This window comes from Triturus cristatus, chromosome 12, assembly GCF_964204655.1.
Source record: "Triturus cristatus chromosome 12, aTriCri1.1, whole genome shotgun sequence".
In the NCBI taxonomy this organism is placed as follows: domain Eukaryota; kingdom Metazoa; phylum Chordata; class Amphibia; order Caudata; family Salamandridae; genus Triturus; species Triturus cristatus.
In genome coordinates, this window is record NC_140595.1 from 835337816 (window position 1) to 835357655 (window position 19840).

The 19840-nt window shown below is 42.9% G+C and overlaps 1 protein-coding gene across 4 annotated transcripts in view; it reads left to right on the forward strand.

Annotated features, from left to right (window-relative positions):
• Window positions 1–19840, forward strand: part of CAMTA2 (calmodulin binding transcription activator 2) — a 1245102-nt gene that overhangs the window by 501716 nt on the left and 723546 nt on the right. For all 4 annotated transcript variants that reach the window (XM_085638475.1, XM_085638477.1, XM_085638474.1 and 1 more), the window contains exon 9: window positions 949–2816. In XM_085638475.1, coding sequence (XP_085494601.1) covers window positions 949–2816 — 1868 coding nt within the window. The remainder of the gene's footprint in view (window positions 1–948; window positions 2817–19840) is intronic.

The window sequence follows — 19840 nt, forward strand, 5'->3', positions numbered from 1 at the left end:
TCCACGTATGAAAGGTTTGCCAGAGCTGACTGTCGCAGAGTTCAGCCTTGAAGCATAAATAAGCTTGTTAATTGGGTATAAAAGAATAGTTGCTAACTGTAGGATGTCACTGAAACCTTTACATTATGATTTGCTTTAGGAAACATAGATAATCATCCTTAAGTACATTTTCATGGAGTGGTGCTGCAAAGGTAAATAACTGAATGAGAAGGTTACAAGTGTGAAGCCTAATGTACCTTTTCCTAGACAAGATAGAGTTCACGAAAAGCAAAATAAAGCGCTACCTAGGAAGAAGGTTGAAAACATCAAATTTATAGGAACTTGCAAGAAAGCCTCTTTCAACTCCCTGGCATAAACTTTATTGATATCAATACAAAGAATGCGTATCACAAGCATCTATACACACTTCCTAACGCTTCACAAATTCTTGAACTCCTGGTCAGCATCTGTGATAATAAACTGGAAAATGGCATGGCGGACCGAGGTTGTGTACAATCAAAGATTACAGGCCACGTCCTTAAATTGGGCATTACTTCAAGAGTACCGTAGTTTGTGATTCCACCACTGCTGTTCAGTATTCTTTACCCAGGTTCCACATGTGCTTCTGCCTGGTCATTCACTGGTGTGGGCACATCTGCCAAGGAGATTAGGTCATGGAAATTTGTGGTTGTGGAAAAAGGCTTGGGTGGTGGCTAGTGGAGAAAGCAATAGGTGGGGGTTGAGCGCCATAACCATTAATTCAATTGCTTTGTGGATTTCCAACTCTCCTCAGATCCACTCTGAAAGGTGCATCATATGAGCTGTCATTGTACTGGAATAGATTGTCAAAAGTTTAGGATAATGTTGCAAAGACATCTTAGCCATGTGAAAAGATGGTTATAGAGAATGTAGTCGATATACAAAAAACACTTATATTAACTGTTTTCCCACTATCCTCTTACCTACTAGGTACAACAGGAACTACACCCCACAAGTGCAGCAGCACAAAACATCGTATAATCTCCCCCAAGGTTGACTTCCGAACGTGCCCTTACCCAGCCTTATCCGAGGTGCAGAACATCTCAGCCACCGATGCCAAACCTGAGGTAGACCACAGTAAAAGCAACGGTGTGGACAAGAAAGACAACCAGCTGGCAAGAACCACTTCATTGACCAGCGGTGGGAGTGAAGTCTCCTCTTCCTCTTCATCTTCCAGTTACACCGACAACCCAGACTCCACTCAGAACTCTCCTGTGACAATAACAAATGATTACTATGGCGACCATGAACACGGCACCCTCACAATTGCAACCAGTGTGCCAAATCTCTCAGTTGGATCAGTAACTTGTGGTATAGCCCAGAACACAGTTCTTGTGATGACTGGGTTGGGAGGAGAGAAGTCCTTGGCCGTGGGCTCTTCTGGTTTGACGCCAAGCCAACATCTGATTGTTGCAGATTCCAGCGGCCAAACCCTGCCATTGACGAGCCACAAAATATCCGTATCTCCATCTTCCAGCGCTATAGACTTGGCTCTGCTACCTGCCCCCGTAGGCATGTTGGTATTCTCTCAGAAACTAGAGGCAAACATGGACACCACAGACACAACTGTGGCCTTTGATCCTGATTCTTTCTTAAACAGCCCAAGGCAAGGACAAACCTATGGCGGAGGGGCTAGCGGTATGTTGGTTGACTCTAGTTTCAGTCCCATGGGAGGCACCAGTACGAGCAGTTGTCTTGTTAATGATGTTAAGACAGAAGATGAACCGTTGGACTCCACATCTATTTTTGCATCCTACCAAAGTTCGACTATTCCACCCAGCGTCACAGTTTTCTCCTCCAATTCCAGCCTTGTATCTGTGGCACAGACATTCCCAGCAGCCACTCAGGTAACCTTGGTTTCATCCAGCCTTGAGCCGGTAACATCTTTGGCAAAGGGTGACCACAACAGTAGAGAATCTCCGACACACTTTCACTATAGTCAACCTCTTCCTGCCCACAGTTCCGCTAACACCTCCCTAAACCAGTTCTTTATTCAGGATGACAGTAGTGGGGAACATTTGATTCAGCCGCCTACTTCTGTTGCACAATCTACTTCTCTTGAGCAGGAGAGCGCTACCGGGCCAAAGCTTGAAGCACAGTCCACTTGCAGTGACATGAAGGAAGAAATAAACTCCCCAGTCTATCCAATGTCTTGTCAGGCAACTACCTCTGAACCTGATACACCCATGGACACAACATCACATGCAAACAGTGCTGCTGACTCCACAGAGTCTCATACAGAAGATGAAATACGGGTAAAAGTGAACAGCCAAGCTGCCAGTGACACTGGCTGTTATGGTGTTCCTGAGAATCAAAGTCCAGAAAGCATTGGAGAGACAACTGAGCTCCAGAATGCCAACATAAGTGACCTTTACACCATCATTCAGAATGATCTAAGCTCTCCATCAGTGGCTTCTACCAACATGGAACTCAACATGGACCACTTCAACATCTCTTTTGACAGCCAGTTTCCCGATCTTATCTCAGATCTAATGACTGAGGAGGTTGCAAGTGCCAATGGATATGAGCAGTTCAACACAAACTCTAGTTCTGCGACTCCCACTACAAGCCAGAACCAGTCAGTCTCCCCAACGTTTGCTTCCAGTGACACTCCACAGGCCTCCTATTCTTCTCATCAGCAGGAGCCTGCCATCCAGTTTATGAACGGCACCAGTGATGTTCTAAACTTTACCGAAGTGCCTCCTGTACACTCAGTGCAACCTTCCTCTGGAACGGGGATAGAGGCAGTACAGCTTGTTACGATTACAGACTTCTCCCCAGAGTGGTCCTATCCAGAGGTGAGGAGTAAACTGTGCCAAATGGAGCTGGTCTCATGGTTCATGTTTGGTTCTTAGTCTTTGAAATTCATGGCAAAGATGATAGAATGCTTCAAAGATGGAAATGTGTGAAATAGTTTTGCAGTTGATTTGAGTCTGTCATAATGTTTCCACCCTAGCATACACTGTCTGATGAAATATTTTTGGCACATAGAAAAATTGGGAGCATGTTTGGTGGCAAATTTAAGTTATTTTACTTAGTTGTAGGCATACATTGTAGCTTGGACACCAGTGGCTGCTCTGAGAAAACTTATGAATATGCATAAATATGTAGTGTTTGATTTCTACATAGCTCATAGAGATGTTACAATAACTAAAAAAGCATTCCTCAAGAGGAACCCTTTTTGGACCTTTGTATTGCATAATGGCTCAGTCCTCATATTTGATGTTAAATGCTAATCTGATCCTTTTCTTTGATCTTCTTTTGTTCACTGTTTCTCCACCCTCTCATAATATGATGAACCAAACCATTAGTCTCATGCTTTATCACTGTCTCCACCATCTCATGTAACTAAAAAAACAGTTCCTTCATCCTATCCTTTTGTTTGGTTCTTCATGCGGCCAGGTGTTTCACCCTGTTATATAATGCAAAACACACACAATTTGTCTCATTATTGTTGCCTCGCTATTCTCTGTACTTTCCCAATGCTCAGCTTGTATGCCCTTCACAATTGTATCACAATGCACCACAACAAGATGGTCTACCCCACAGCTGTAAGGCGCTTACTCAGATGACTTATCCCCCATTTCTTGTTGTTCTTGGATGTCCAATGCCTTAAAAGGTGGAGCCTGAAGCACATTCCTTGACGATACAATGGAGGCCTTAGCAGGTTCAACATATTAGTGAAACCGTGGTTCACTCAGTTTTGTACATAGGTGGATAATATACACGGTTGGAATATCGGTTGCCAGTGAACAATGAACGCATAGAAGAGCAGCAAGGCTAGTCAAAATGATTGTATTTATAATAGAAACTTTTTCCTTTTGCTATTTGTTCATGTCATAGCATGAGGTTTCTTTAATTTAACTAACGTAAGTTTCTGCTGAACATCTTTGAGTCCCTTGTTCATGTTGCTGCGGACAAGACTGGGCCTTGTTGGGGTGTTTATATATCTAAATTTTAGACCCACTGCAGGTCGCACCACTCATTTAAGTCCATAAACCTAATAATTACATAAATGTCCATCCAATACTGTGTATAGTTCCAAAATTTTTCTCTTTATTCTTCTTTATGTTTTCACAATTCTTAGACAGCCAACGCGTTTCGTTCTTTTACACAGAACTTCGTCAGGGCTGTAAAAACATTTAAAATACATGTATAATACAAATTGTAATAATTCAATTAATACATTGTATTACATACAAATCACATTGTCAGTCAAGACAGAAGATGTCTCATAAAAGCATTAATCAAAAGTTATTATTGCCATTATACTAGCATTGCATGTCCAATGGTTATACATAACCATCCAAATGCTACAATTGAATGAACAAACCCAATTATATTCTATACATTAAGGCAAGTCAAATGAAATTCATACTGTAGGTGTAACAAAACACAGAGATTTCGCACCTATCGATTTTAATTGCCTAGTTGGTTCTCAGCTTTGTGTTATTCAATTGCATATTGCATTATAAAGGGACAATCCAAATTCATAAACAGAACTCGTCCCAATATGCTAGCTGTAGATATATCTAGGAAACCTCATCTAATGACTAGTTTCAATAAACATTTCTGGCCTGGGTAGTATGCTCCCTTAATCAAACTGTTATATTCAAATTTCTGAGGTACCTACCAGTATTTAATAACAAAGTTTATTTGGAACCTGTGCGATATAAATCATCCAATTATTGAAATATCCAATTGGTGATGGCTTCACGGTCCTTTTCTATTGTTTCACCTATCGAAAGATTTTAATAATATTATCATGGCATAACTTGTGACCCACTAACATCTCATATTTATATATTGTATTATTCCTAAAAGAACAAGCAAACAAGCCTTACCTAGATCAAGGCGTTACTGGTCCCATATGTGCTTCCCCATGGTGCTATTTAAGGCTAATGTGCCTGTAATAAAGTAATACTGAATATGTGACACTACATTCTATCATATAATCCATAAAATGTTTCTGACAGTATTCTATAATCACCCAAAGAAACCACCACAGATTTTGAACTGTTAAAAACGGCTGTTGGATTGTAAATCGTAATTGTTTCATGTTCTATATTATCTTTAAGGCAAACTTGCTCGATTCTTCAACATTGTTAGCCATTAGCCATATTAGCCACCCACTCAATTAACAGGTGCAGTACGACCTCATGTGTTGCCCAGCGGGCCTTAAATACCATTAGAAACCTATCTTCGGTACAACTCAAATAGAAAAGCAAAAATCTCGCTATATACCCGCGTCATATTTTAGGGCAACATGATATTATATACGCTAAGTTCTAATTCCCAAAATGGCCCCACTTTCACATTTAGGAGAATTTTAATTCATTTGTGTTGAAGTTTTATCGATAGATTTCATAGACAAACGAGAGGTCCGTTTCTCAAAGTCAAACAAACCCTTCACATTCTGTAACTAATCAAACCGATACCACACAAAAAAGTCATAACCGCTGAATATGCAAGGTATATAACTTCTACATTGAGCGTTTTCCAAATAGTATCTACTTCGCTGTATTGTCAGCCTCTAGGGTGAACATAACCTCGCTTACCTACAATCCGGTATCTTGCACGACCAGTGACTCTTCCGCCCAAAAGTCTCCAAAGGAGCCGCATGGGCGTCATTCCGTCTTTTGTACGTTAGGTGACGTCGGTCACATGACATCACGTACTTTTCGTACTATTGAGAATTTCTAGGGGAAATCTCTAAATTACTTATAGCGTTTGTTGACACCACTAGCCCCAGTTTGAATAATAAAACTTTATAGACACCTAAGTTTTCATGCATCTACTGCAACATAAACCTTGACTTCAATATATATACATTCATACGAAAACTATAATTTTCTATGCTTACGAATAGTTACTAGTCTCTAAATTAATACTAACTATAGTGTCACATACATAAGTCACACAGGTAAGTAATACAGTTAGGCCCTAGGGGCCACGCAAACCATATACTAAGTAAGTGGTATAAGAACCACTGTCACGAACACAGGTTAGGCCTAGGGAATCGCTGGGGCTACACTATACTACCAATTGCTAGGAAGTGGGAGGCCCACGGGATTCAGGTGCAGAGTGGAAACACTCACGTGTAATGCGTTAAAGTCGATAGAAATAGTAGTGTTTAGAATTAAAGAGTTTTAGGACACTTCGGAAGGAGCTAGGAGTTAGAGACTTGGAAACTAGACCCTAGGATAGTCAATACCCTTGTGAGCACCGGAGTACTCCAGTTACCTAGCCCACGGGCTGCGGGTGCATAGTTGTGAACTTGCGTCGGGTTTCGTCGTCGACTCCTATGGATGCCTGAAGGAAAGATGCTGACAGGCAGTCAGTGAAGAGTGTCCGGTGGATTCCAAGGCTGGAATCAAGAAGAAGGATACCTGCAAGCAGAGGGGACAGAGTCTAGGTCACCAGCCAGGAGCCAAAAAGGAACTAGGAAGGAACCAGGCGATGTCGTGAAGATGCAGGTGAAGAGGTGAAGCTTGTCGCAGCAGCCACGGGTACCAGGAGGCGTCGAGGGCGACCAGAACCAGGAGCCGAGCTGCCCCACGAAGGCTCTTGCTGTCGGTGGCGTCGATGTCGATTTCGGACTCAACAAGCCTTGGCAAGCGCAACCCACGCAGGATGAAGGATTCGCTTTTGTTGCAGACCAGGAAGGCCTGAGGTGCTTCTCTTTCACAGGGAAGCAAGGGCCAGTCTGGAGGAGCCAAACCAGCGGTGAAAAGTTAAGGGTTCGTCGTGGCAAAGGTTACTAGCCAACGGGCAAGTGACCGGACAGACGCGTCGAGCAGGGAAATGCAGAAGGGCCCCACGCAGAACTCGTGGAGTGTGGAGGGCTGATCTTCGGTGCAGAGGGTGCTCGGGGTTGGGGCTTCTCAATCCCCAGAGCACAACTTCGAGGATGCCTCAGAAGCTGCGCTGGAAGCTAGTAGCCAATTTTCCCAGGTAGCCGGTCCCACGTGTCTTGTCGCCTCCACGGATCTCAGCTTTGCTGTGGATGTGGATCAGGGTCGGAGAAGTCTGGAAGTCAAGGCGCTGGTCGGGCTCTGCAGTCGGTTCCTCGTAGAACTTAGGCAAAGTAAACGGCAGGTCGCTTGATGGTGCCTGTTTGCACAGGGTGGCCACTCCTTGGCCACAAGGTAGATTCTTCAGTCTTCTTCCGTAGTCGAATGTCGAAGGTCCAGAGTTTCTGTTCAAGTTGCAGGTTCAGGATAATCTAAAGTCCTAAGGACCCAGCTCCCACTCTTATACTAATCTGGGGGGCTGGTTTACCTGCTAGGTCCCTCCTACGGGTGGGACCAGCGAGGGGGGTGGTTACACCCCCTTCCCTTTGTCCAGTTTCGCGCCAGGACTGGGGCTGGAGTGCCCCAGCACCGGTTTGAACCGGGCTATGCATGGGACACCTTGTGTGCCCCAGGCAGTGTCTCGTTTCATTCATCCCTCCCTGCCCCAATACACTAAGTCCTGTCTAGGGTGGTGCTAGCACCTCCCAAGGCAGGAAACCTATTGTCCAAGCCTCCCTCGATGGAAGGACTCCCAGCAGCAGGAGGTCAGACTTGTGTCTGTGGCAGCAGCATCCATTTTGTGATGCTAGGGCTCTGGTTAACTTTAACCGGGTAGTAGGATTTTAACATGTCTTCTCCCTCTAGAAGGGGGGAATACTATCCTCACCACCAGAAATGGTGTGGGGGTAGTATTCCAAAGTGTTAGACACCTTACACGACATGTTTCGATAAAGCCAAACCATAGTTACCATAACCGCGAGGATTTTAAGGTACTTTAAGAGTATATGGTAGGCAATATCATAGAACAGCTATAAGGACATGGTTCCGAAAGCTGCAGACAGGCTCAGCTCATGCTAGAGCACCATCTCACATGTTACCAAGCACTCTGCCTTTAGGATTGTTAAGGCCTGCCGGAGGAGTGACTGATAGGTTACCCATGTGTCTATATATAAGGTAGGCATAGGAATACTATGCCTAAGCAAGGGTTGATTACACAACCTTGCCCCAGCTGAGTGATCAGCCAGTTGTGTCATAATGTAAGGCCAGCCAGGGGTGGCATAATACATGCTGCAGCCCCTGGTAGGCCAAGGGTACACCTAGGCCCTGGGTACCTAAGGTACACTGTACAGGGACCTATAAGGTGATCCTTACCAATTGGGTTATGTACCTAAAGTACATAGTATGAATTTAGAGAGAGGACAGCTGGGCTGTGGGTCTGATTAGCAGGCCCACAGCCACATCGAAGTCGAAAACCAGTGAAGCAAAAGCAAAAAGTGAGGGTGAACATAGAAAGCAGACCCTACTCTCCTACATTGCAATGAGTACATGTAAAGAAACCATTTAATGGTCTAGGTAACCAAGTTGCCCCTGTCCTCCCCTTAAAGGATACATAACTGGGGCACAGCATCTCCCTCAAAGTTCTTCCACGTCTATAAATGATTTTAGGTTTAGGGGAAATCTTCTTCACTCCTGGTACTTCGTGGAGCAGAGACCAATGTTTATTACAATTTTTATATATATCTTGGCTCTGTTTATTGAACCTAGTCACAAAGCTAATGGGGGCTGATCGATTTTTATTCTTTTAGAGTCAATATAGTTGTTAGTTAACAGGGTACTCTCCCGTGATTGTACTAAAGTCCTTCTTTCTGCATCATCCAGAGTTTTTTGTTTGTAACCTCTCTGTTTGAACCTTGTTTTGGTCTGCCTAAGGTTGTCTAAAAATGAAATCCTGTCACTACAGTTTCTACGTATCCTAATCATTTCCCCATAAGGGATACTGTTAATAGTGGCCTTAGGATGAGCACTTGTGGCATGTAGAGTGCTATTGCTCTCGGTTGGTTTGCGATATAAAGTACTTTGGATCTTATTCCCACATGCCACAAATGTTATATCCAAAAAGTCAATCTTATCAGTGGAGTGTGACATGTTTAGAGTCACGTTACATGAATTATCATTTAGAAAAGTGAAGTAGTTGTCCATTTGGGCCTCCGTACTATTCCAAATTACAATAAAATCATCGATATATCTCCCCCAGAACATGATATTTTCTATCCAAGGGGAGGCATTTCTGCCCCTAGCATGTTCATGTTCCCAAAGTACCATGAATAATCCCGCATACGACGGAGCAAATTTAGCTCCCATCGCGGTACCTTGCAGCTGATGATACCATTGTTTGTCATGTAAAAAGAAATTTGTTGAAAGTATCAATTCCGTCATTTCAAGTATCATGTCATTATGTTCAAACCATTCTGCTGACCTTGTGTTAAGAAAGTGCTTTATTGCACGTAAGCCTGTTTCTTTCTGAATACATGTATATAGACTAGCCACATCAAAGGTTACAAAGGAAAGTCCCTCGGTCCACATGACATCCTCAAATTTATTTAGGATGTCCTTGCTGTCCTGTATATATGCTGGTATATTTTTTACCAGCCGTTGCAAAAAGGAGTCCACATATTCTGACAAACGTTCTGTGGGAGAGTCTATACCTGCAATGATCGGTCGACCTGGAGGAAAATCTCCCCCCTTATGTATCTTGGGGAGAATATAAATACAGGGAAAATTGGGTATAGAAACCATCAAGTGCCTGGTCACCTCCTCTGTCAACAGATCCCTTTCTTTCCAATCTCCCAATTTCATATTAATGAAAAAAATTAGATCCGTCATTGGATTAAATGGAATTTGTTCGTAACAGCAGGTATCTGACAGTTGCCTTGTGACTTCTCCCATGTAATCAGCCTTTCTCATGATTACTACGTTTCCTCCCTTGTCAGCTTCATGTATGACAATATCGTCATTGTTACTTAGAGCTTGAAGTGCTAACCGTTCCCCCCTTGTCAAGTTTTAGGGGCCCCTATCTCTACGTGGACTCTCATTCAACAATTTATGCAAATCCTCCGTCACACTTATCTTAAAACGCTCTATATTGGGATGTGAAAACTGTGGTGCAAATTTAGATCTCATTCTTAAACCACTATCTATATCCTCCTTTGGCAAAATTCCCAATTCTTTATTTAGATCTTCTAAAGTAATGTTATTTTCCTCGTTAAGTGACATAATTAGATGAATTCCTTCCACATCCCCCACCGTATACCCAACAGGTACCTCATTCATAATGTTAGACTCCTTAATTCTAGGATTGCAATGAAAAAAATGTTTTAATTTCAAAATACGTACAAATTTGTACAAATCAACCATAACATCAATGATTTTACAAGACTGTGTCGGACAAAATCCTAAACCCTTTTGCAATACTGTATTTTCCTCCAATATAAGGCTATGGTCCGATAGATTTATAATTGACAAGTTACTTGTATTTTGCATCACTGTGTTTGAAGACGTCATATCAATTACTGTTTCATTGTCAATATTTATTTTCTCTTCGATGATCGCAAGTCTACCGCTAATTTTGGAATTTCTTTTTTGTTTTTTTGCCCAACCCCTACCTCCCCGCCTTGTCTGATGTTTCTTTTGGGCTGCTTGCTGTTTATGCGCAACCTCTCCATTTCTAATAAAAAAGAACTCTTTTTCTCCTGTGGTAGCAGGACATTCATGTTCTCACTCCCTGATTGTAAACTCTCTGTAGATGCAAAAGAACTCTCACTAGCTGTTCTAGAGTCTGATGTTTCCTCCCTGCTTCTCTTGGTTGATTCCAAAGTTTGGGTATTATCAAATCGTTTTGCAAAAGTATAAATTCTTCTTTCTCGGTAATCTTGTTCATCCCTCCCGATTTTCTTTGCCTTTTTGTCTCTCTGATATATTTGATATTCTTCCATTACTTTATCTAGAATCTCGTAGTTCTTTTTTACAACCTCTATGAGTGGACTTGCCCCTATTTCCTTTTCCAATTTATCTATTTCTTCTAAGAGCAGTGTCGCCTTCTTCTCGGCATGTACAATAAGTATTTTCATCATGGTAGTTGACGAGTGGGATAGATTCTCCTCCCATTCCTTTAATAGTTGTTCATCCAGATCTTCAAATGTTGGGAAGATCAAAATTCGTAATCCTCGCGGAACTCTATTGTTGTCCAGGTATTGTTGCAAGGTGATGCCGTCCCACCACCTTGCAAGTTCCTGCTTCTTTAGTCGTTCCAATTTTTGGAACTGTGCTTTTAAGCCCCCCATCGGACATGTCTAAACCGGTTTATCACCACATATTCTTTGTGTTGAGAATAGATTAGATGCAAATTCCTCTCTTCTGTCTTTGAATTTGGCCATACTAGATGCTAATAGCTTAACTATTAAGAGGGCAAAAGAGTGCAACAAATTGATTATAGATACTACAGACCAAAAGGGAAACGGCTCAATTTACTGGACCCACACGGGTTCAGGTCGCACCTCTCTCAATACTTCTCTTGCCAGCCCTCCTGTATTTAATATGAAACGAACAAGCTGTTAAGCTGACATGGTGTGCAACTCCACTACCCCCTCCGTTTCCCGGGGGTGATCAATTAGACCCAAAACATTAGACCCACTGCAGGTCGCACCACTCATTTAAGTCCATAAACGTAATAATTAGATGAATGTCCATCCAATACTGTGTATAGTTCCAAAATGTTTCTCTTTATTCTTCATGTTTTCACAATTCTTAGACAGCCAACGCGTTTCGTTCTTTTACACAGAACTTCGTCAGGGCTGTAAAAACATTTAAAATACATGTATAATACAAATTGTAATAATTCAATTAATACATTGTATTACATACAAATCACATTGTCAGTCAAGACAGAAGATGTCTCATAAAAGCATTAATCAAAAGTTATTATTGCCATTATACTAGCATTGCATGTCCAATGGTTATACATAAATGCTACAATTGAATGAACAAACCCAATTATATTCTATACATTGAGGCAAGTCAAATGAAATTCATACTGTAGGTGTAACAAAACACAGAGATTTCGCACCTATCGATTTTAATTGCCTAGTTGGTTCTCAGCTTTGTGTTATTCAGTTGCATATTGCATTATAAAGGGACTATCCAAATTCATAAACAGAACTCGTCCCAATATGCTAGCTGTAGATATATCTAGGAAACCTCATCTAATGACTAGTTTCAATAAACATTTCTGGCCTGGGTAGTATGCTCCCTTAATCAAACTGTTGTATTCAAATTTCTGAGGTACCTACCAGTATTTAATAACAAAGTTTATTTGGAACCTGTGCGATATAAATCATCCAATTATTGAAATATCCAATTGGTGATGGCTTCACGGTCCTTTTCTATTGTTTCACCTATCAAAAGATTTTAATAATATTATCATGGCATAACTTGTGACCCACTAACATCTCATATTTATATATTGTATTATTCCTAAAAGAACAAGCAAACAAGCCTTACCTAGATCAAGGTGTTACTGGTCCCATATGTGCTTCCCCATGGTCCTATTTAAGGCTAATGTGCCTGTAATAAAGTAATACTGAATATGTGACACTACATTCTATCATATAATTCATAAAATGTTTCTGACAGTATTCTTTAATCACCCAAAGAAACCACCGCAGATTTTGAACTGTTAAAAACGGCTGTTGGATTGTAAATCGTAATTGGTTCATGTTCTATATTATCTTTAAGGCAAACTTGCTCGATTCTTCAACATTGTTAGCCATTAGCCATATTAGCCACCCACTCAATTAACAGGTCCAGTACGACCTCATGTGTTGCCCAGCGGGCCTTAAATACCATTAGAAACCTATCTTCGGTACAACTCAAATAGAAAAACTAAAATCTCGCTATATACCCGCGTCATATTTTAGGGCAACATGATATTATATACGCTAAGTTCTAATTCCCAAAATGGCCCCACTTTCACATTTAGGAGAATTTTAATTCATTTGTGTTGAAGTTTTATCGATCGATTTCATAGACAAACGAGAGGTCCATTTCTCAAAGTCAAACAAACCCTTCACATTCTGTAATTAATCAAACCGATAACACACAAAAAAGTCATAACCGCTGAATATGCAAGGTATATAACTTCTACATCGAGCGTTTTCCAAATAGTATCTACTTCGCTGTATTGTCAGCCTCTAGGGTGAACATAACCTCGCTTACCTACAATCCGGTATCTTGCAACGACCAGCGACTCTTCCGCCCAAAAGTCTCTAAAGGAGCCGCACGGGCGTCATTCCATCTTTTGTACGTTAGGTGACGTCGGTCACATGACATCACGTACTTTTCGTACTATTGAGAATTTCTAGGGGAAATCTCTAAATTCCTATAGCGTACATTGACACCACTAGCCCTAGTTTGAATAATAAAACTTTATAGACACCTAAGTTTTCAGGCATCTACTGCGACATAAACCTTGACTTCAATATTTATACATTCATACGAAAACTATAATTTTCTATGCTTACGAATAGTTACTAGTCTCTAAATTAATACTAACTATAGTGTCACATAACTTATGAGATCCGTCACAGTTAATTATACTATAGCCTTATTTTGCCAAACAAACTACCAATGTGCTATTTACGATTAAGACCATTTGTTGTCCCAGTTATCCATGAAACCCTATTATTATCGTGTGCATTTAGAAGTCAAAATGAAGCTCACAGTTGAAAATCTAAACCCCAGAAATGTCCTTAAATGAAACAATTGTTCCCAACTGAATTAATAGCTGACTATCTAATTAATATCCTTTGGGTCACAAGTTATGCCATGATAATATTATTAAAATCTTTTGATAGGTGAAACAATAGAAAAGGACCGTGAAGCCATCACCAATTGGATATTTCAATAATTGGATGATTTATATTGCACGGGTTCCAAATAAACTTTGTTATTAAATACTGGTAGGTACCTCAGAAATTTGAATATAACAGTTTGATTAAGGGAGCATACTACCCAGGCCAGAAATGTTTATTGAAACTAGTCATTAGATGAGGTTTCCTAGATATATCTACAGCTAGCATATTGGGACGAGTTCTGTTTATGAATTTGGATTGTCCCTTTATAATGCAATATGCAACTGAATAACACAAAGCTGAGAACCAACTAGGCAATTAAAATCGATAGGTGCGAAATCTCTGTGTTTTGTTACACCTACAGTATGAATTTCATTTGACTTGCCTCAATGTATAGAATATAATTGGGTTTGTTCATTCAATTGTAGCATTTGGATGGTTATGTATAACCATTGGACATGCAATGCTAGTATAATGGCAATAATAACTTTTGATTAATGCTTTTATGAGACATCTTCTGTCTTGACTGACAATGTGATTTGTATGTAATACAATGTATTAATTGAATTATTACAATTTGTATTATACATGTATTTTAAATGTTTTTACAGCCCTGACGAAGTTCTGTGTAAAAGAACGAAACGCGTTGGCTGTCTAAGAATTGTGAAAACATGAAGAATAAAGAGAAAAATTTTGGAACTATACACAGTATTGGATGGACATTCATCTAATTATTACGTTTATGGACTTAAATGAGTGGTGCGACCTGCAGTGGGTCTAATGTTTTGGGTCTAATTGATCACCCCCGGGAAACGGAGGGGGTAGTGGAGTTGCACACCATGTCAGCTTAACAGCTTGTTCGTTTCATATTAAATACAGGAGGGCTGGCAAGAGAAGTATTGAGAGAGGTGCGACCTGAACCCGTGTGGGTCCAGTAAATTGAGCCGTTTCCCTTTTGGTCTGATATATCTAAATTTGTTGATAACAATCATTGCCTCCAGTGCCCTGAATGTGCCCACTCCCTATTGCCTCAGGGAACTCGACCAAGTCATCACTGACCCCCATCCTGAAGTTGGGAGGTCATGCATGACTCTCTAAACACTGAGCTGGGTAACCCTTCTCTCTTCAGGAGCAGATTCAGGGATTCTTAGAAGCACCAGGCCTTTTCATCCTAGGACCAATCCACAACTTTGTAGTTCCTGACAACTTTGAGTTGCATGCCTTCAGGTTCTGATAATTGCCATGACATGTGTTGCTGTATATATATACACATGCTGTGAATACCCCTGCCATCTAGTGTTGGGCTCGGATGTGTGCAAGTTGTTTTTCTGTAAAGAAGTCTTTTCGAGTCACGAGGTACTGCGATTCCACCTATTGCTGTTAATGTACTGGGCATCGGCTTCATTGTTAGATTGTTTTTTCTCTGCCATCTAGTTCAGACGTGTCTCTTCAAGTTCCGGTTTAATGCCACATGGTGTTCTTGCCGGGCCCACTGGAATATGTTCCTTGCCGTAAAAGTCTGCGATTGCATTTCTGGCTTCATCTATTGCGTACCCCCTTTGAATCGGTTACCGCAAAGCGGTCATTTTCGATGCCCTGTTCGGGCCTGGCCCGTCTGGCCTTTGACATCATCTTCATCACAATAGAATATCTTCAGGATGGAAAGGACTCCGTTCTGTTTTTGTCCCAAGTTCCACTCGGAGTATTCGAGGTCAGACCTCCATCTGTTCTGTAATGTGTGCTTGTCTCTCGACCATCAGCGGAACACCTGCGGACCCTTTAGAACTGTAGATCCCATCATATCGCCTCACCCTCAGTGGCACACTGTCAGCTAGATGACATCCACATTCTCTTTGCGTACCGAGAGACTGAGGGTGACCAGCAGCAGGAGGCCACACTCACCAAGTTAGAAGAGCCATCGACAGCCGAGAGTTGTTGTTCTTGAAGAGGATGAGCCCCTGCCGCCGCAGTGCCCAATGAGAGTGGCAGCAGGGAGTACTACCACCCAGAGGACTGCTCCATGGCATCAGTTACACTCCGGGGAGGTTAGAGCCTTCAGCTCTCAATGTCCTCCTGAAAGCTCTGTTCAGCCACTGCTGCAAGGCCATGATCAACACAGTTAGGCCAACAGCCTGCATACACTTCTGTGCTGAAGTCCACCTCCAAACCTTGCCCATCTACCTTAACTGCTACATCAGCTCCAGCCCCGAAGACAGTCTCAGACCCGCCTCGGATCTGAAAACCAGCTCTGCACTGCATGGTTTTTAAGAACCGTGGGTTCCGAAAAGGACAGTGTCCACGCCTGCTTCCTCCACCACCTCTGATAAAATTGAACAGCTGATTCTCCATTAGGAGCTTGATGGCAGGCAGCAGTATATTCACATTCAACCTGGAACCTGATGAATCACGGCGAAATCTTCAGACAAGCCCAAAGATCCTGTTCCCCTCAAGAGGAAATTGCCTTTCAAAGAGGCCTTAAACCCACCTTTGGAGCCAGTGCCCTAGAAGCATTGTCACCACAATGTGGGCACCTCTCCACCTACTCCTCTCCTGCCTCTGCCTCCTGTCCCACTCCCCCATGAGGGCCTCTTATGAGACACACCCCAATGAGGACCCCTGGGATAACTACGATGTAGATCTTCCAGATGATACTGACTTGGATATTTATCCTGCTAAGCCTTCACCCCCAGATGATATTCACTTCATATCATGAAGTTCTTCAGCATGCAGCCACCTTCCACAAGTTGGAAATGCACATACAACATGTGGATGTCTTTATGGAGACCCGCTTCTACACACATGCAGTACCTGCCTATGTTGTGTGTTGTTACCCCCAGGGTGGACAAAAAAATATAAGGCACCCCCATCTAACCCACCCCTTACAAAAGGAGCCAGCTTCCACCCGACTCAATGGTGGTACATACAGTAGTCAAAGGTGCTAATTCCCAGGGTACAGGGGATGACCCCCTTCCTGACTGAGAGAGCAAAAAGATTGATGTGTTGGACAAACATGTTGTAGCCCCATCTTCCATGCATTGGCGGACCGCCAATTCTGTAGACCTGTTCTCTCTGTATGACTGCGCCCACTGGAATGAAATGGAATACCTGATCCAACACCTTCTGGCTCAATATACAAAATGTGGTCAGGTGTTGGTGGTGGAAGGGAAAATCCTTTCGAACACCAACTTCAGTGTGCTTTGGATGCAGCAGACTCCCTGCACGAGGTGTTAACACCAGTGTTGTCCTCTGCAGGTGCGCATGGCTAATTCTCCAGTATTTGGGTGTCTTTCATAGAGTCACATGCTTGAATATTCTCCGTCGTCGAAGTGGGAGTCCCACGGTACATAACATAGCAATGTAGTAATAACATAAGCCAATATAGGCATATTAGAAAGAAAAACCATAGAGTTTTTATAGATAGACAACTTGTGTAACGCCCTGAACGTCTCAGGATCATTTAACAGACACGATAATGAGAACGCAACCACTTGTGAAGGTTTAGTTATTTTAATGAAGGCAAAAATAATACAAGGAATAAACAAAGGTTATAGTCACTGGAATCCTCCAGGCTAAGTACGTTACCAGCCCACAGCACTGATGGTCCTAACCGTCCTCTGCATATACGCCGATCCCGGCGTATGCCAACAGAGGGCAGAAATGAAATGGCCGACAATGCCAATCGGTAGGCTGTGAGGGGCACGAAGAGTGTTGGGGAGAATCGAGGAGTCAGGGAAACACCCAGCCGGGGTCTCTACCTGAAGGGAGCAGCCGCTCAACCTCTTCCTCAGACTGCACCGGGACGCGGAGTCACCTCCTGGTGATGCGTCACCGATACCCCAATCACAAGCAAAGAAGACTGAACCGAGAGCAGCCGCTCGATCGATCCTGTGGACTTCAGAGTCTGTAACGCGGCAAACACCTCCTGATGTGCGTTACAGCTGGCAGTCCCTGTATCTCTGGTCGGGCTGGGAGTTACGACTCCAACCAGCAAAAGCGCCACTGCGCTTTGACTCAGCCGAGTCAAAAAGCGAAGCTCAATGGTTATCCGGTAGAGCTTCCGGGTCCTTCACAGGTGACGATGGGGCAAGACACGGCCCAGGGAGTAACGACTCGACCTACCTCCGTTCTTGCCTTACTGGAGCACCACTCCGAAACACTGCTCTTCACTAAGCAGGTACGTCGGTGTAAACACAATATCCGACAGCGTTGTACCTCCCGGTTCCTCCCTTTATAGGGCGTGTTTTCCTTGAGTTATGTAACAGCTCTCCTGTTTACATAAGGGCGTGTTTTCCTGGAGTTATGTAACAGCTCTCCTGTTTACATAACCTCTCAACCGCTAAGCATCCTGGGAGATGTAGTCCGTTTTCGCTGGTTACCGTTTTCCTCCCCTCGCATGACAGGAATTCTTGACAACTTGTCACTTCTATAACATATTACTGTTATTATGTTTTAGTTCAAATTCCAGCCAATCAGGCGTCCGCACCCTCTTAGAATGTTCTCCTCAGAGACTCAGGCCCTCAGATTTTCTACCGCACGTCGTGTGATGGGAGTCTCCCTGAGCTAAGCTCAGTTTTCTTCTCATTTCTTCTCAGAACGTTAGCTTTATGATGTCTACTACCAAGAAATCCCTCTTCAGACCTTGTGGAAACTGTGGTAAACAGAGACTTCATTCTGAAGACCCTCATAAAAAATGCATCTATTGCCTATATCCTGAACATCAGGTAAAGGATTGTAAGATATGTAGAACCTTCTCTGAGAAGACTCTAAAGGATAGAGAAGGGCGTCTCCTTCTGTGGCTACAGAAGTTGAAGAATTCAGAGAACCCTCTCTCAGATGTGGAGAGTGTCATCAATCAAGACATCTTCATCCTTGAAAAGGACCATTGAGTATCAAAAGGTTTCTCCAAAACCTATGGTGGTGAAGAAACATCATGTGGATAAGCCCACTATCCAACCTTCAACTTCAAAAGGGGTGATTTCTTCCCCTCTGAGTCTTTCTGCACCTTCTACGCCCCCGAGATCTGATTCTTAAGCGTCAAAGACTCCATCTGCGCAGTTTTTACCTCAGAAACTGCCTATCTCGTCAACGAGCTCATCGTCGCTTCCTCCGTCGACGAGAGCTGCTGTCGTCGCGTCTACGTCGACGACTTCAACTTCTGTGTCTATGAAGCCAGCTATGATCCTGTCGTCGGCATCTTCATCGTCGACGTTGGTATCCATTAAGGTGAGACCTATTTCTTCTACATTGCCTTTGACTTCGTCGACGGCTGCAAGCAAACATAAGAAAAAGCATTCGGCGACGGTGGCTTCGTCGTCGACGGTGGCTTCGTCGTCGACGGTGGCTTCGTCGTCGATGGTGGCCTTGTCGTCGATGGTGGCCTTGTCGTCGATGGTGGCTTTGTCGTCGACGGTGACTCAACAGCGACGTTTATATTCGACGGTGACTGCTACAACTGCATCCATGGATCTAATATCATTGAAGGCTTCAAGCTTTTTGCTTCAAGTGCGACATTCCTCTTTGGATACCTTAATGCCAACTCCTTCTCAACCTCCAGCTGAATTATTTTCTTCTGACGATGAGGAATCAGAGGATGACGACAGATTTCGGGCTGCTCGCAGTCCCTCTGAACTTCTTATAAAATGTCTGGACTCTGATGATGATGACCTACAAGAAGAGGATTTTTCTACTTGTGACACACAGCCTGCGCACGAACTTCCTATGGCTCAGATACCTTTAACTCTTATTTCCAACCTCCAGTTCATGTTGGATGATTACTACCGCCGTTTTCCACGTTCAGTTCAAACTTCTCCAGCGCCTCCACAACCTCTTCCTACTAGAGAATCAGTTGCGACTCCTACGTCAGCGAATAGAGTTCATCATCACGATGTTCCTCAAATCATAGAGGAGGACAATGACGATGACAATGATGATGGAGGTGAAAAGGAAGAAGGTGAGCTGGATGGCGGATCCCTTCTTTCTGAATGGGACAACTATCAGATTCAAACACCGTCTCCAACTGCTCCAGCTCCTTTGGATTCTCCACCAGTTGACATAGGTGGATTTCATTTACTCATGAAAAGAGCGGCAAAAGAATTCCACCTTCCTATGACCACCAGAGAGTAT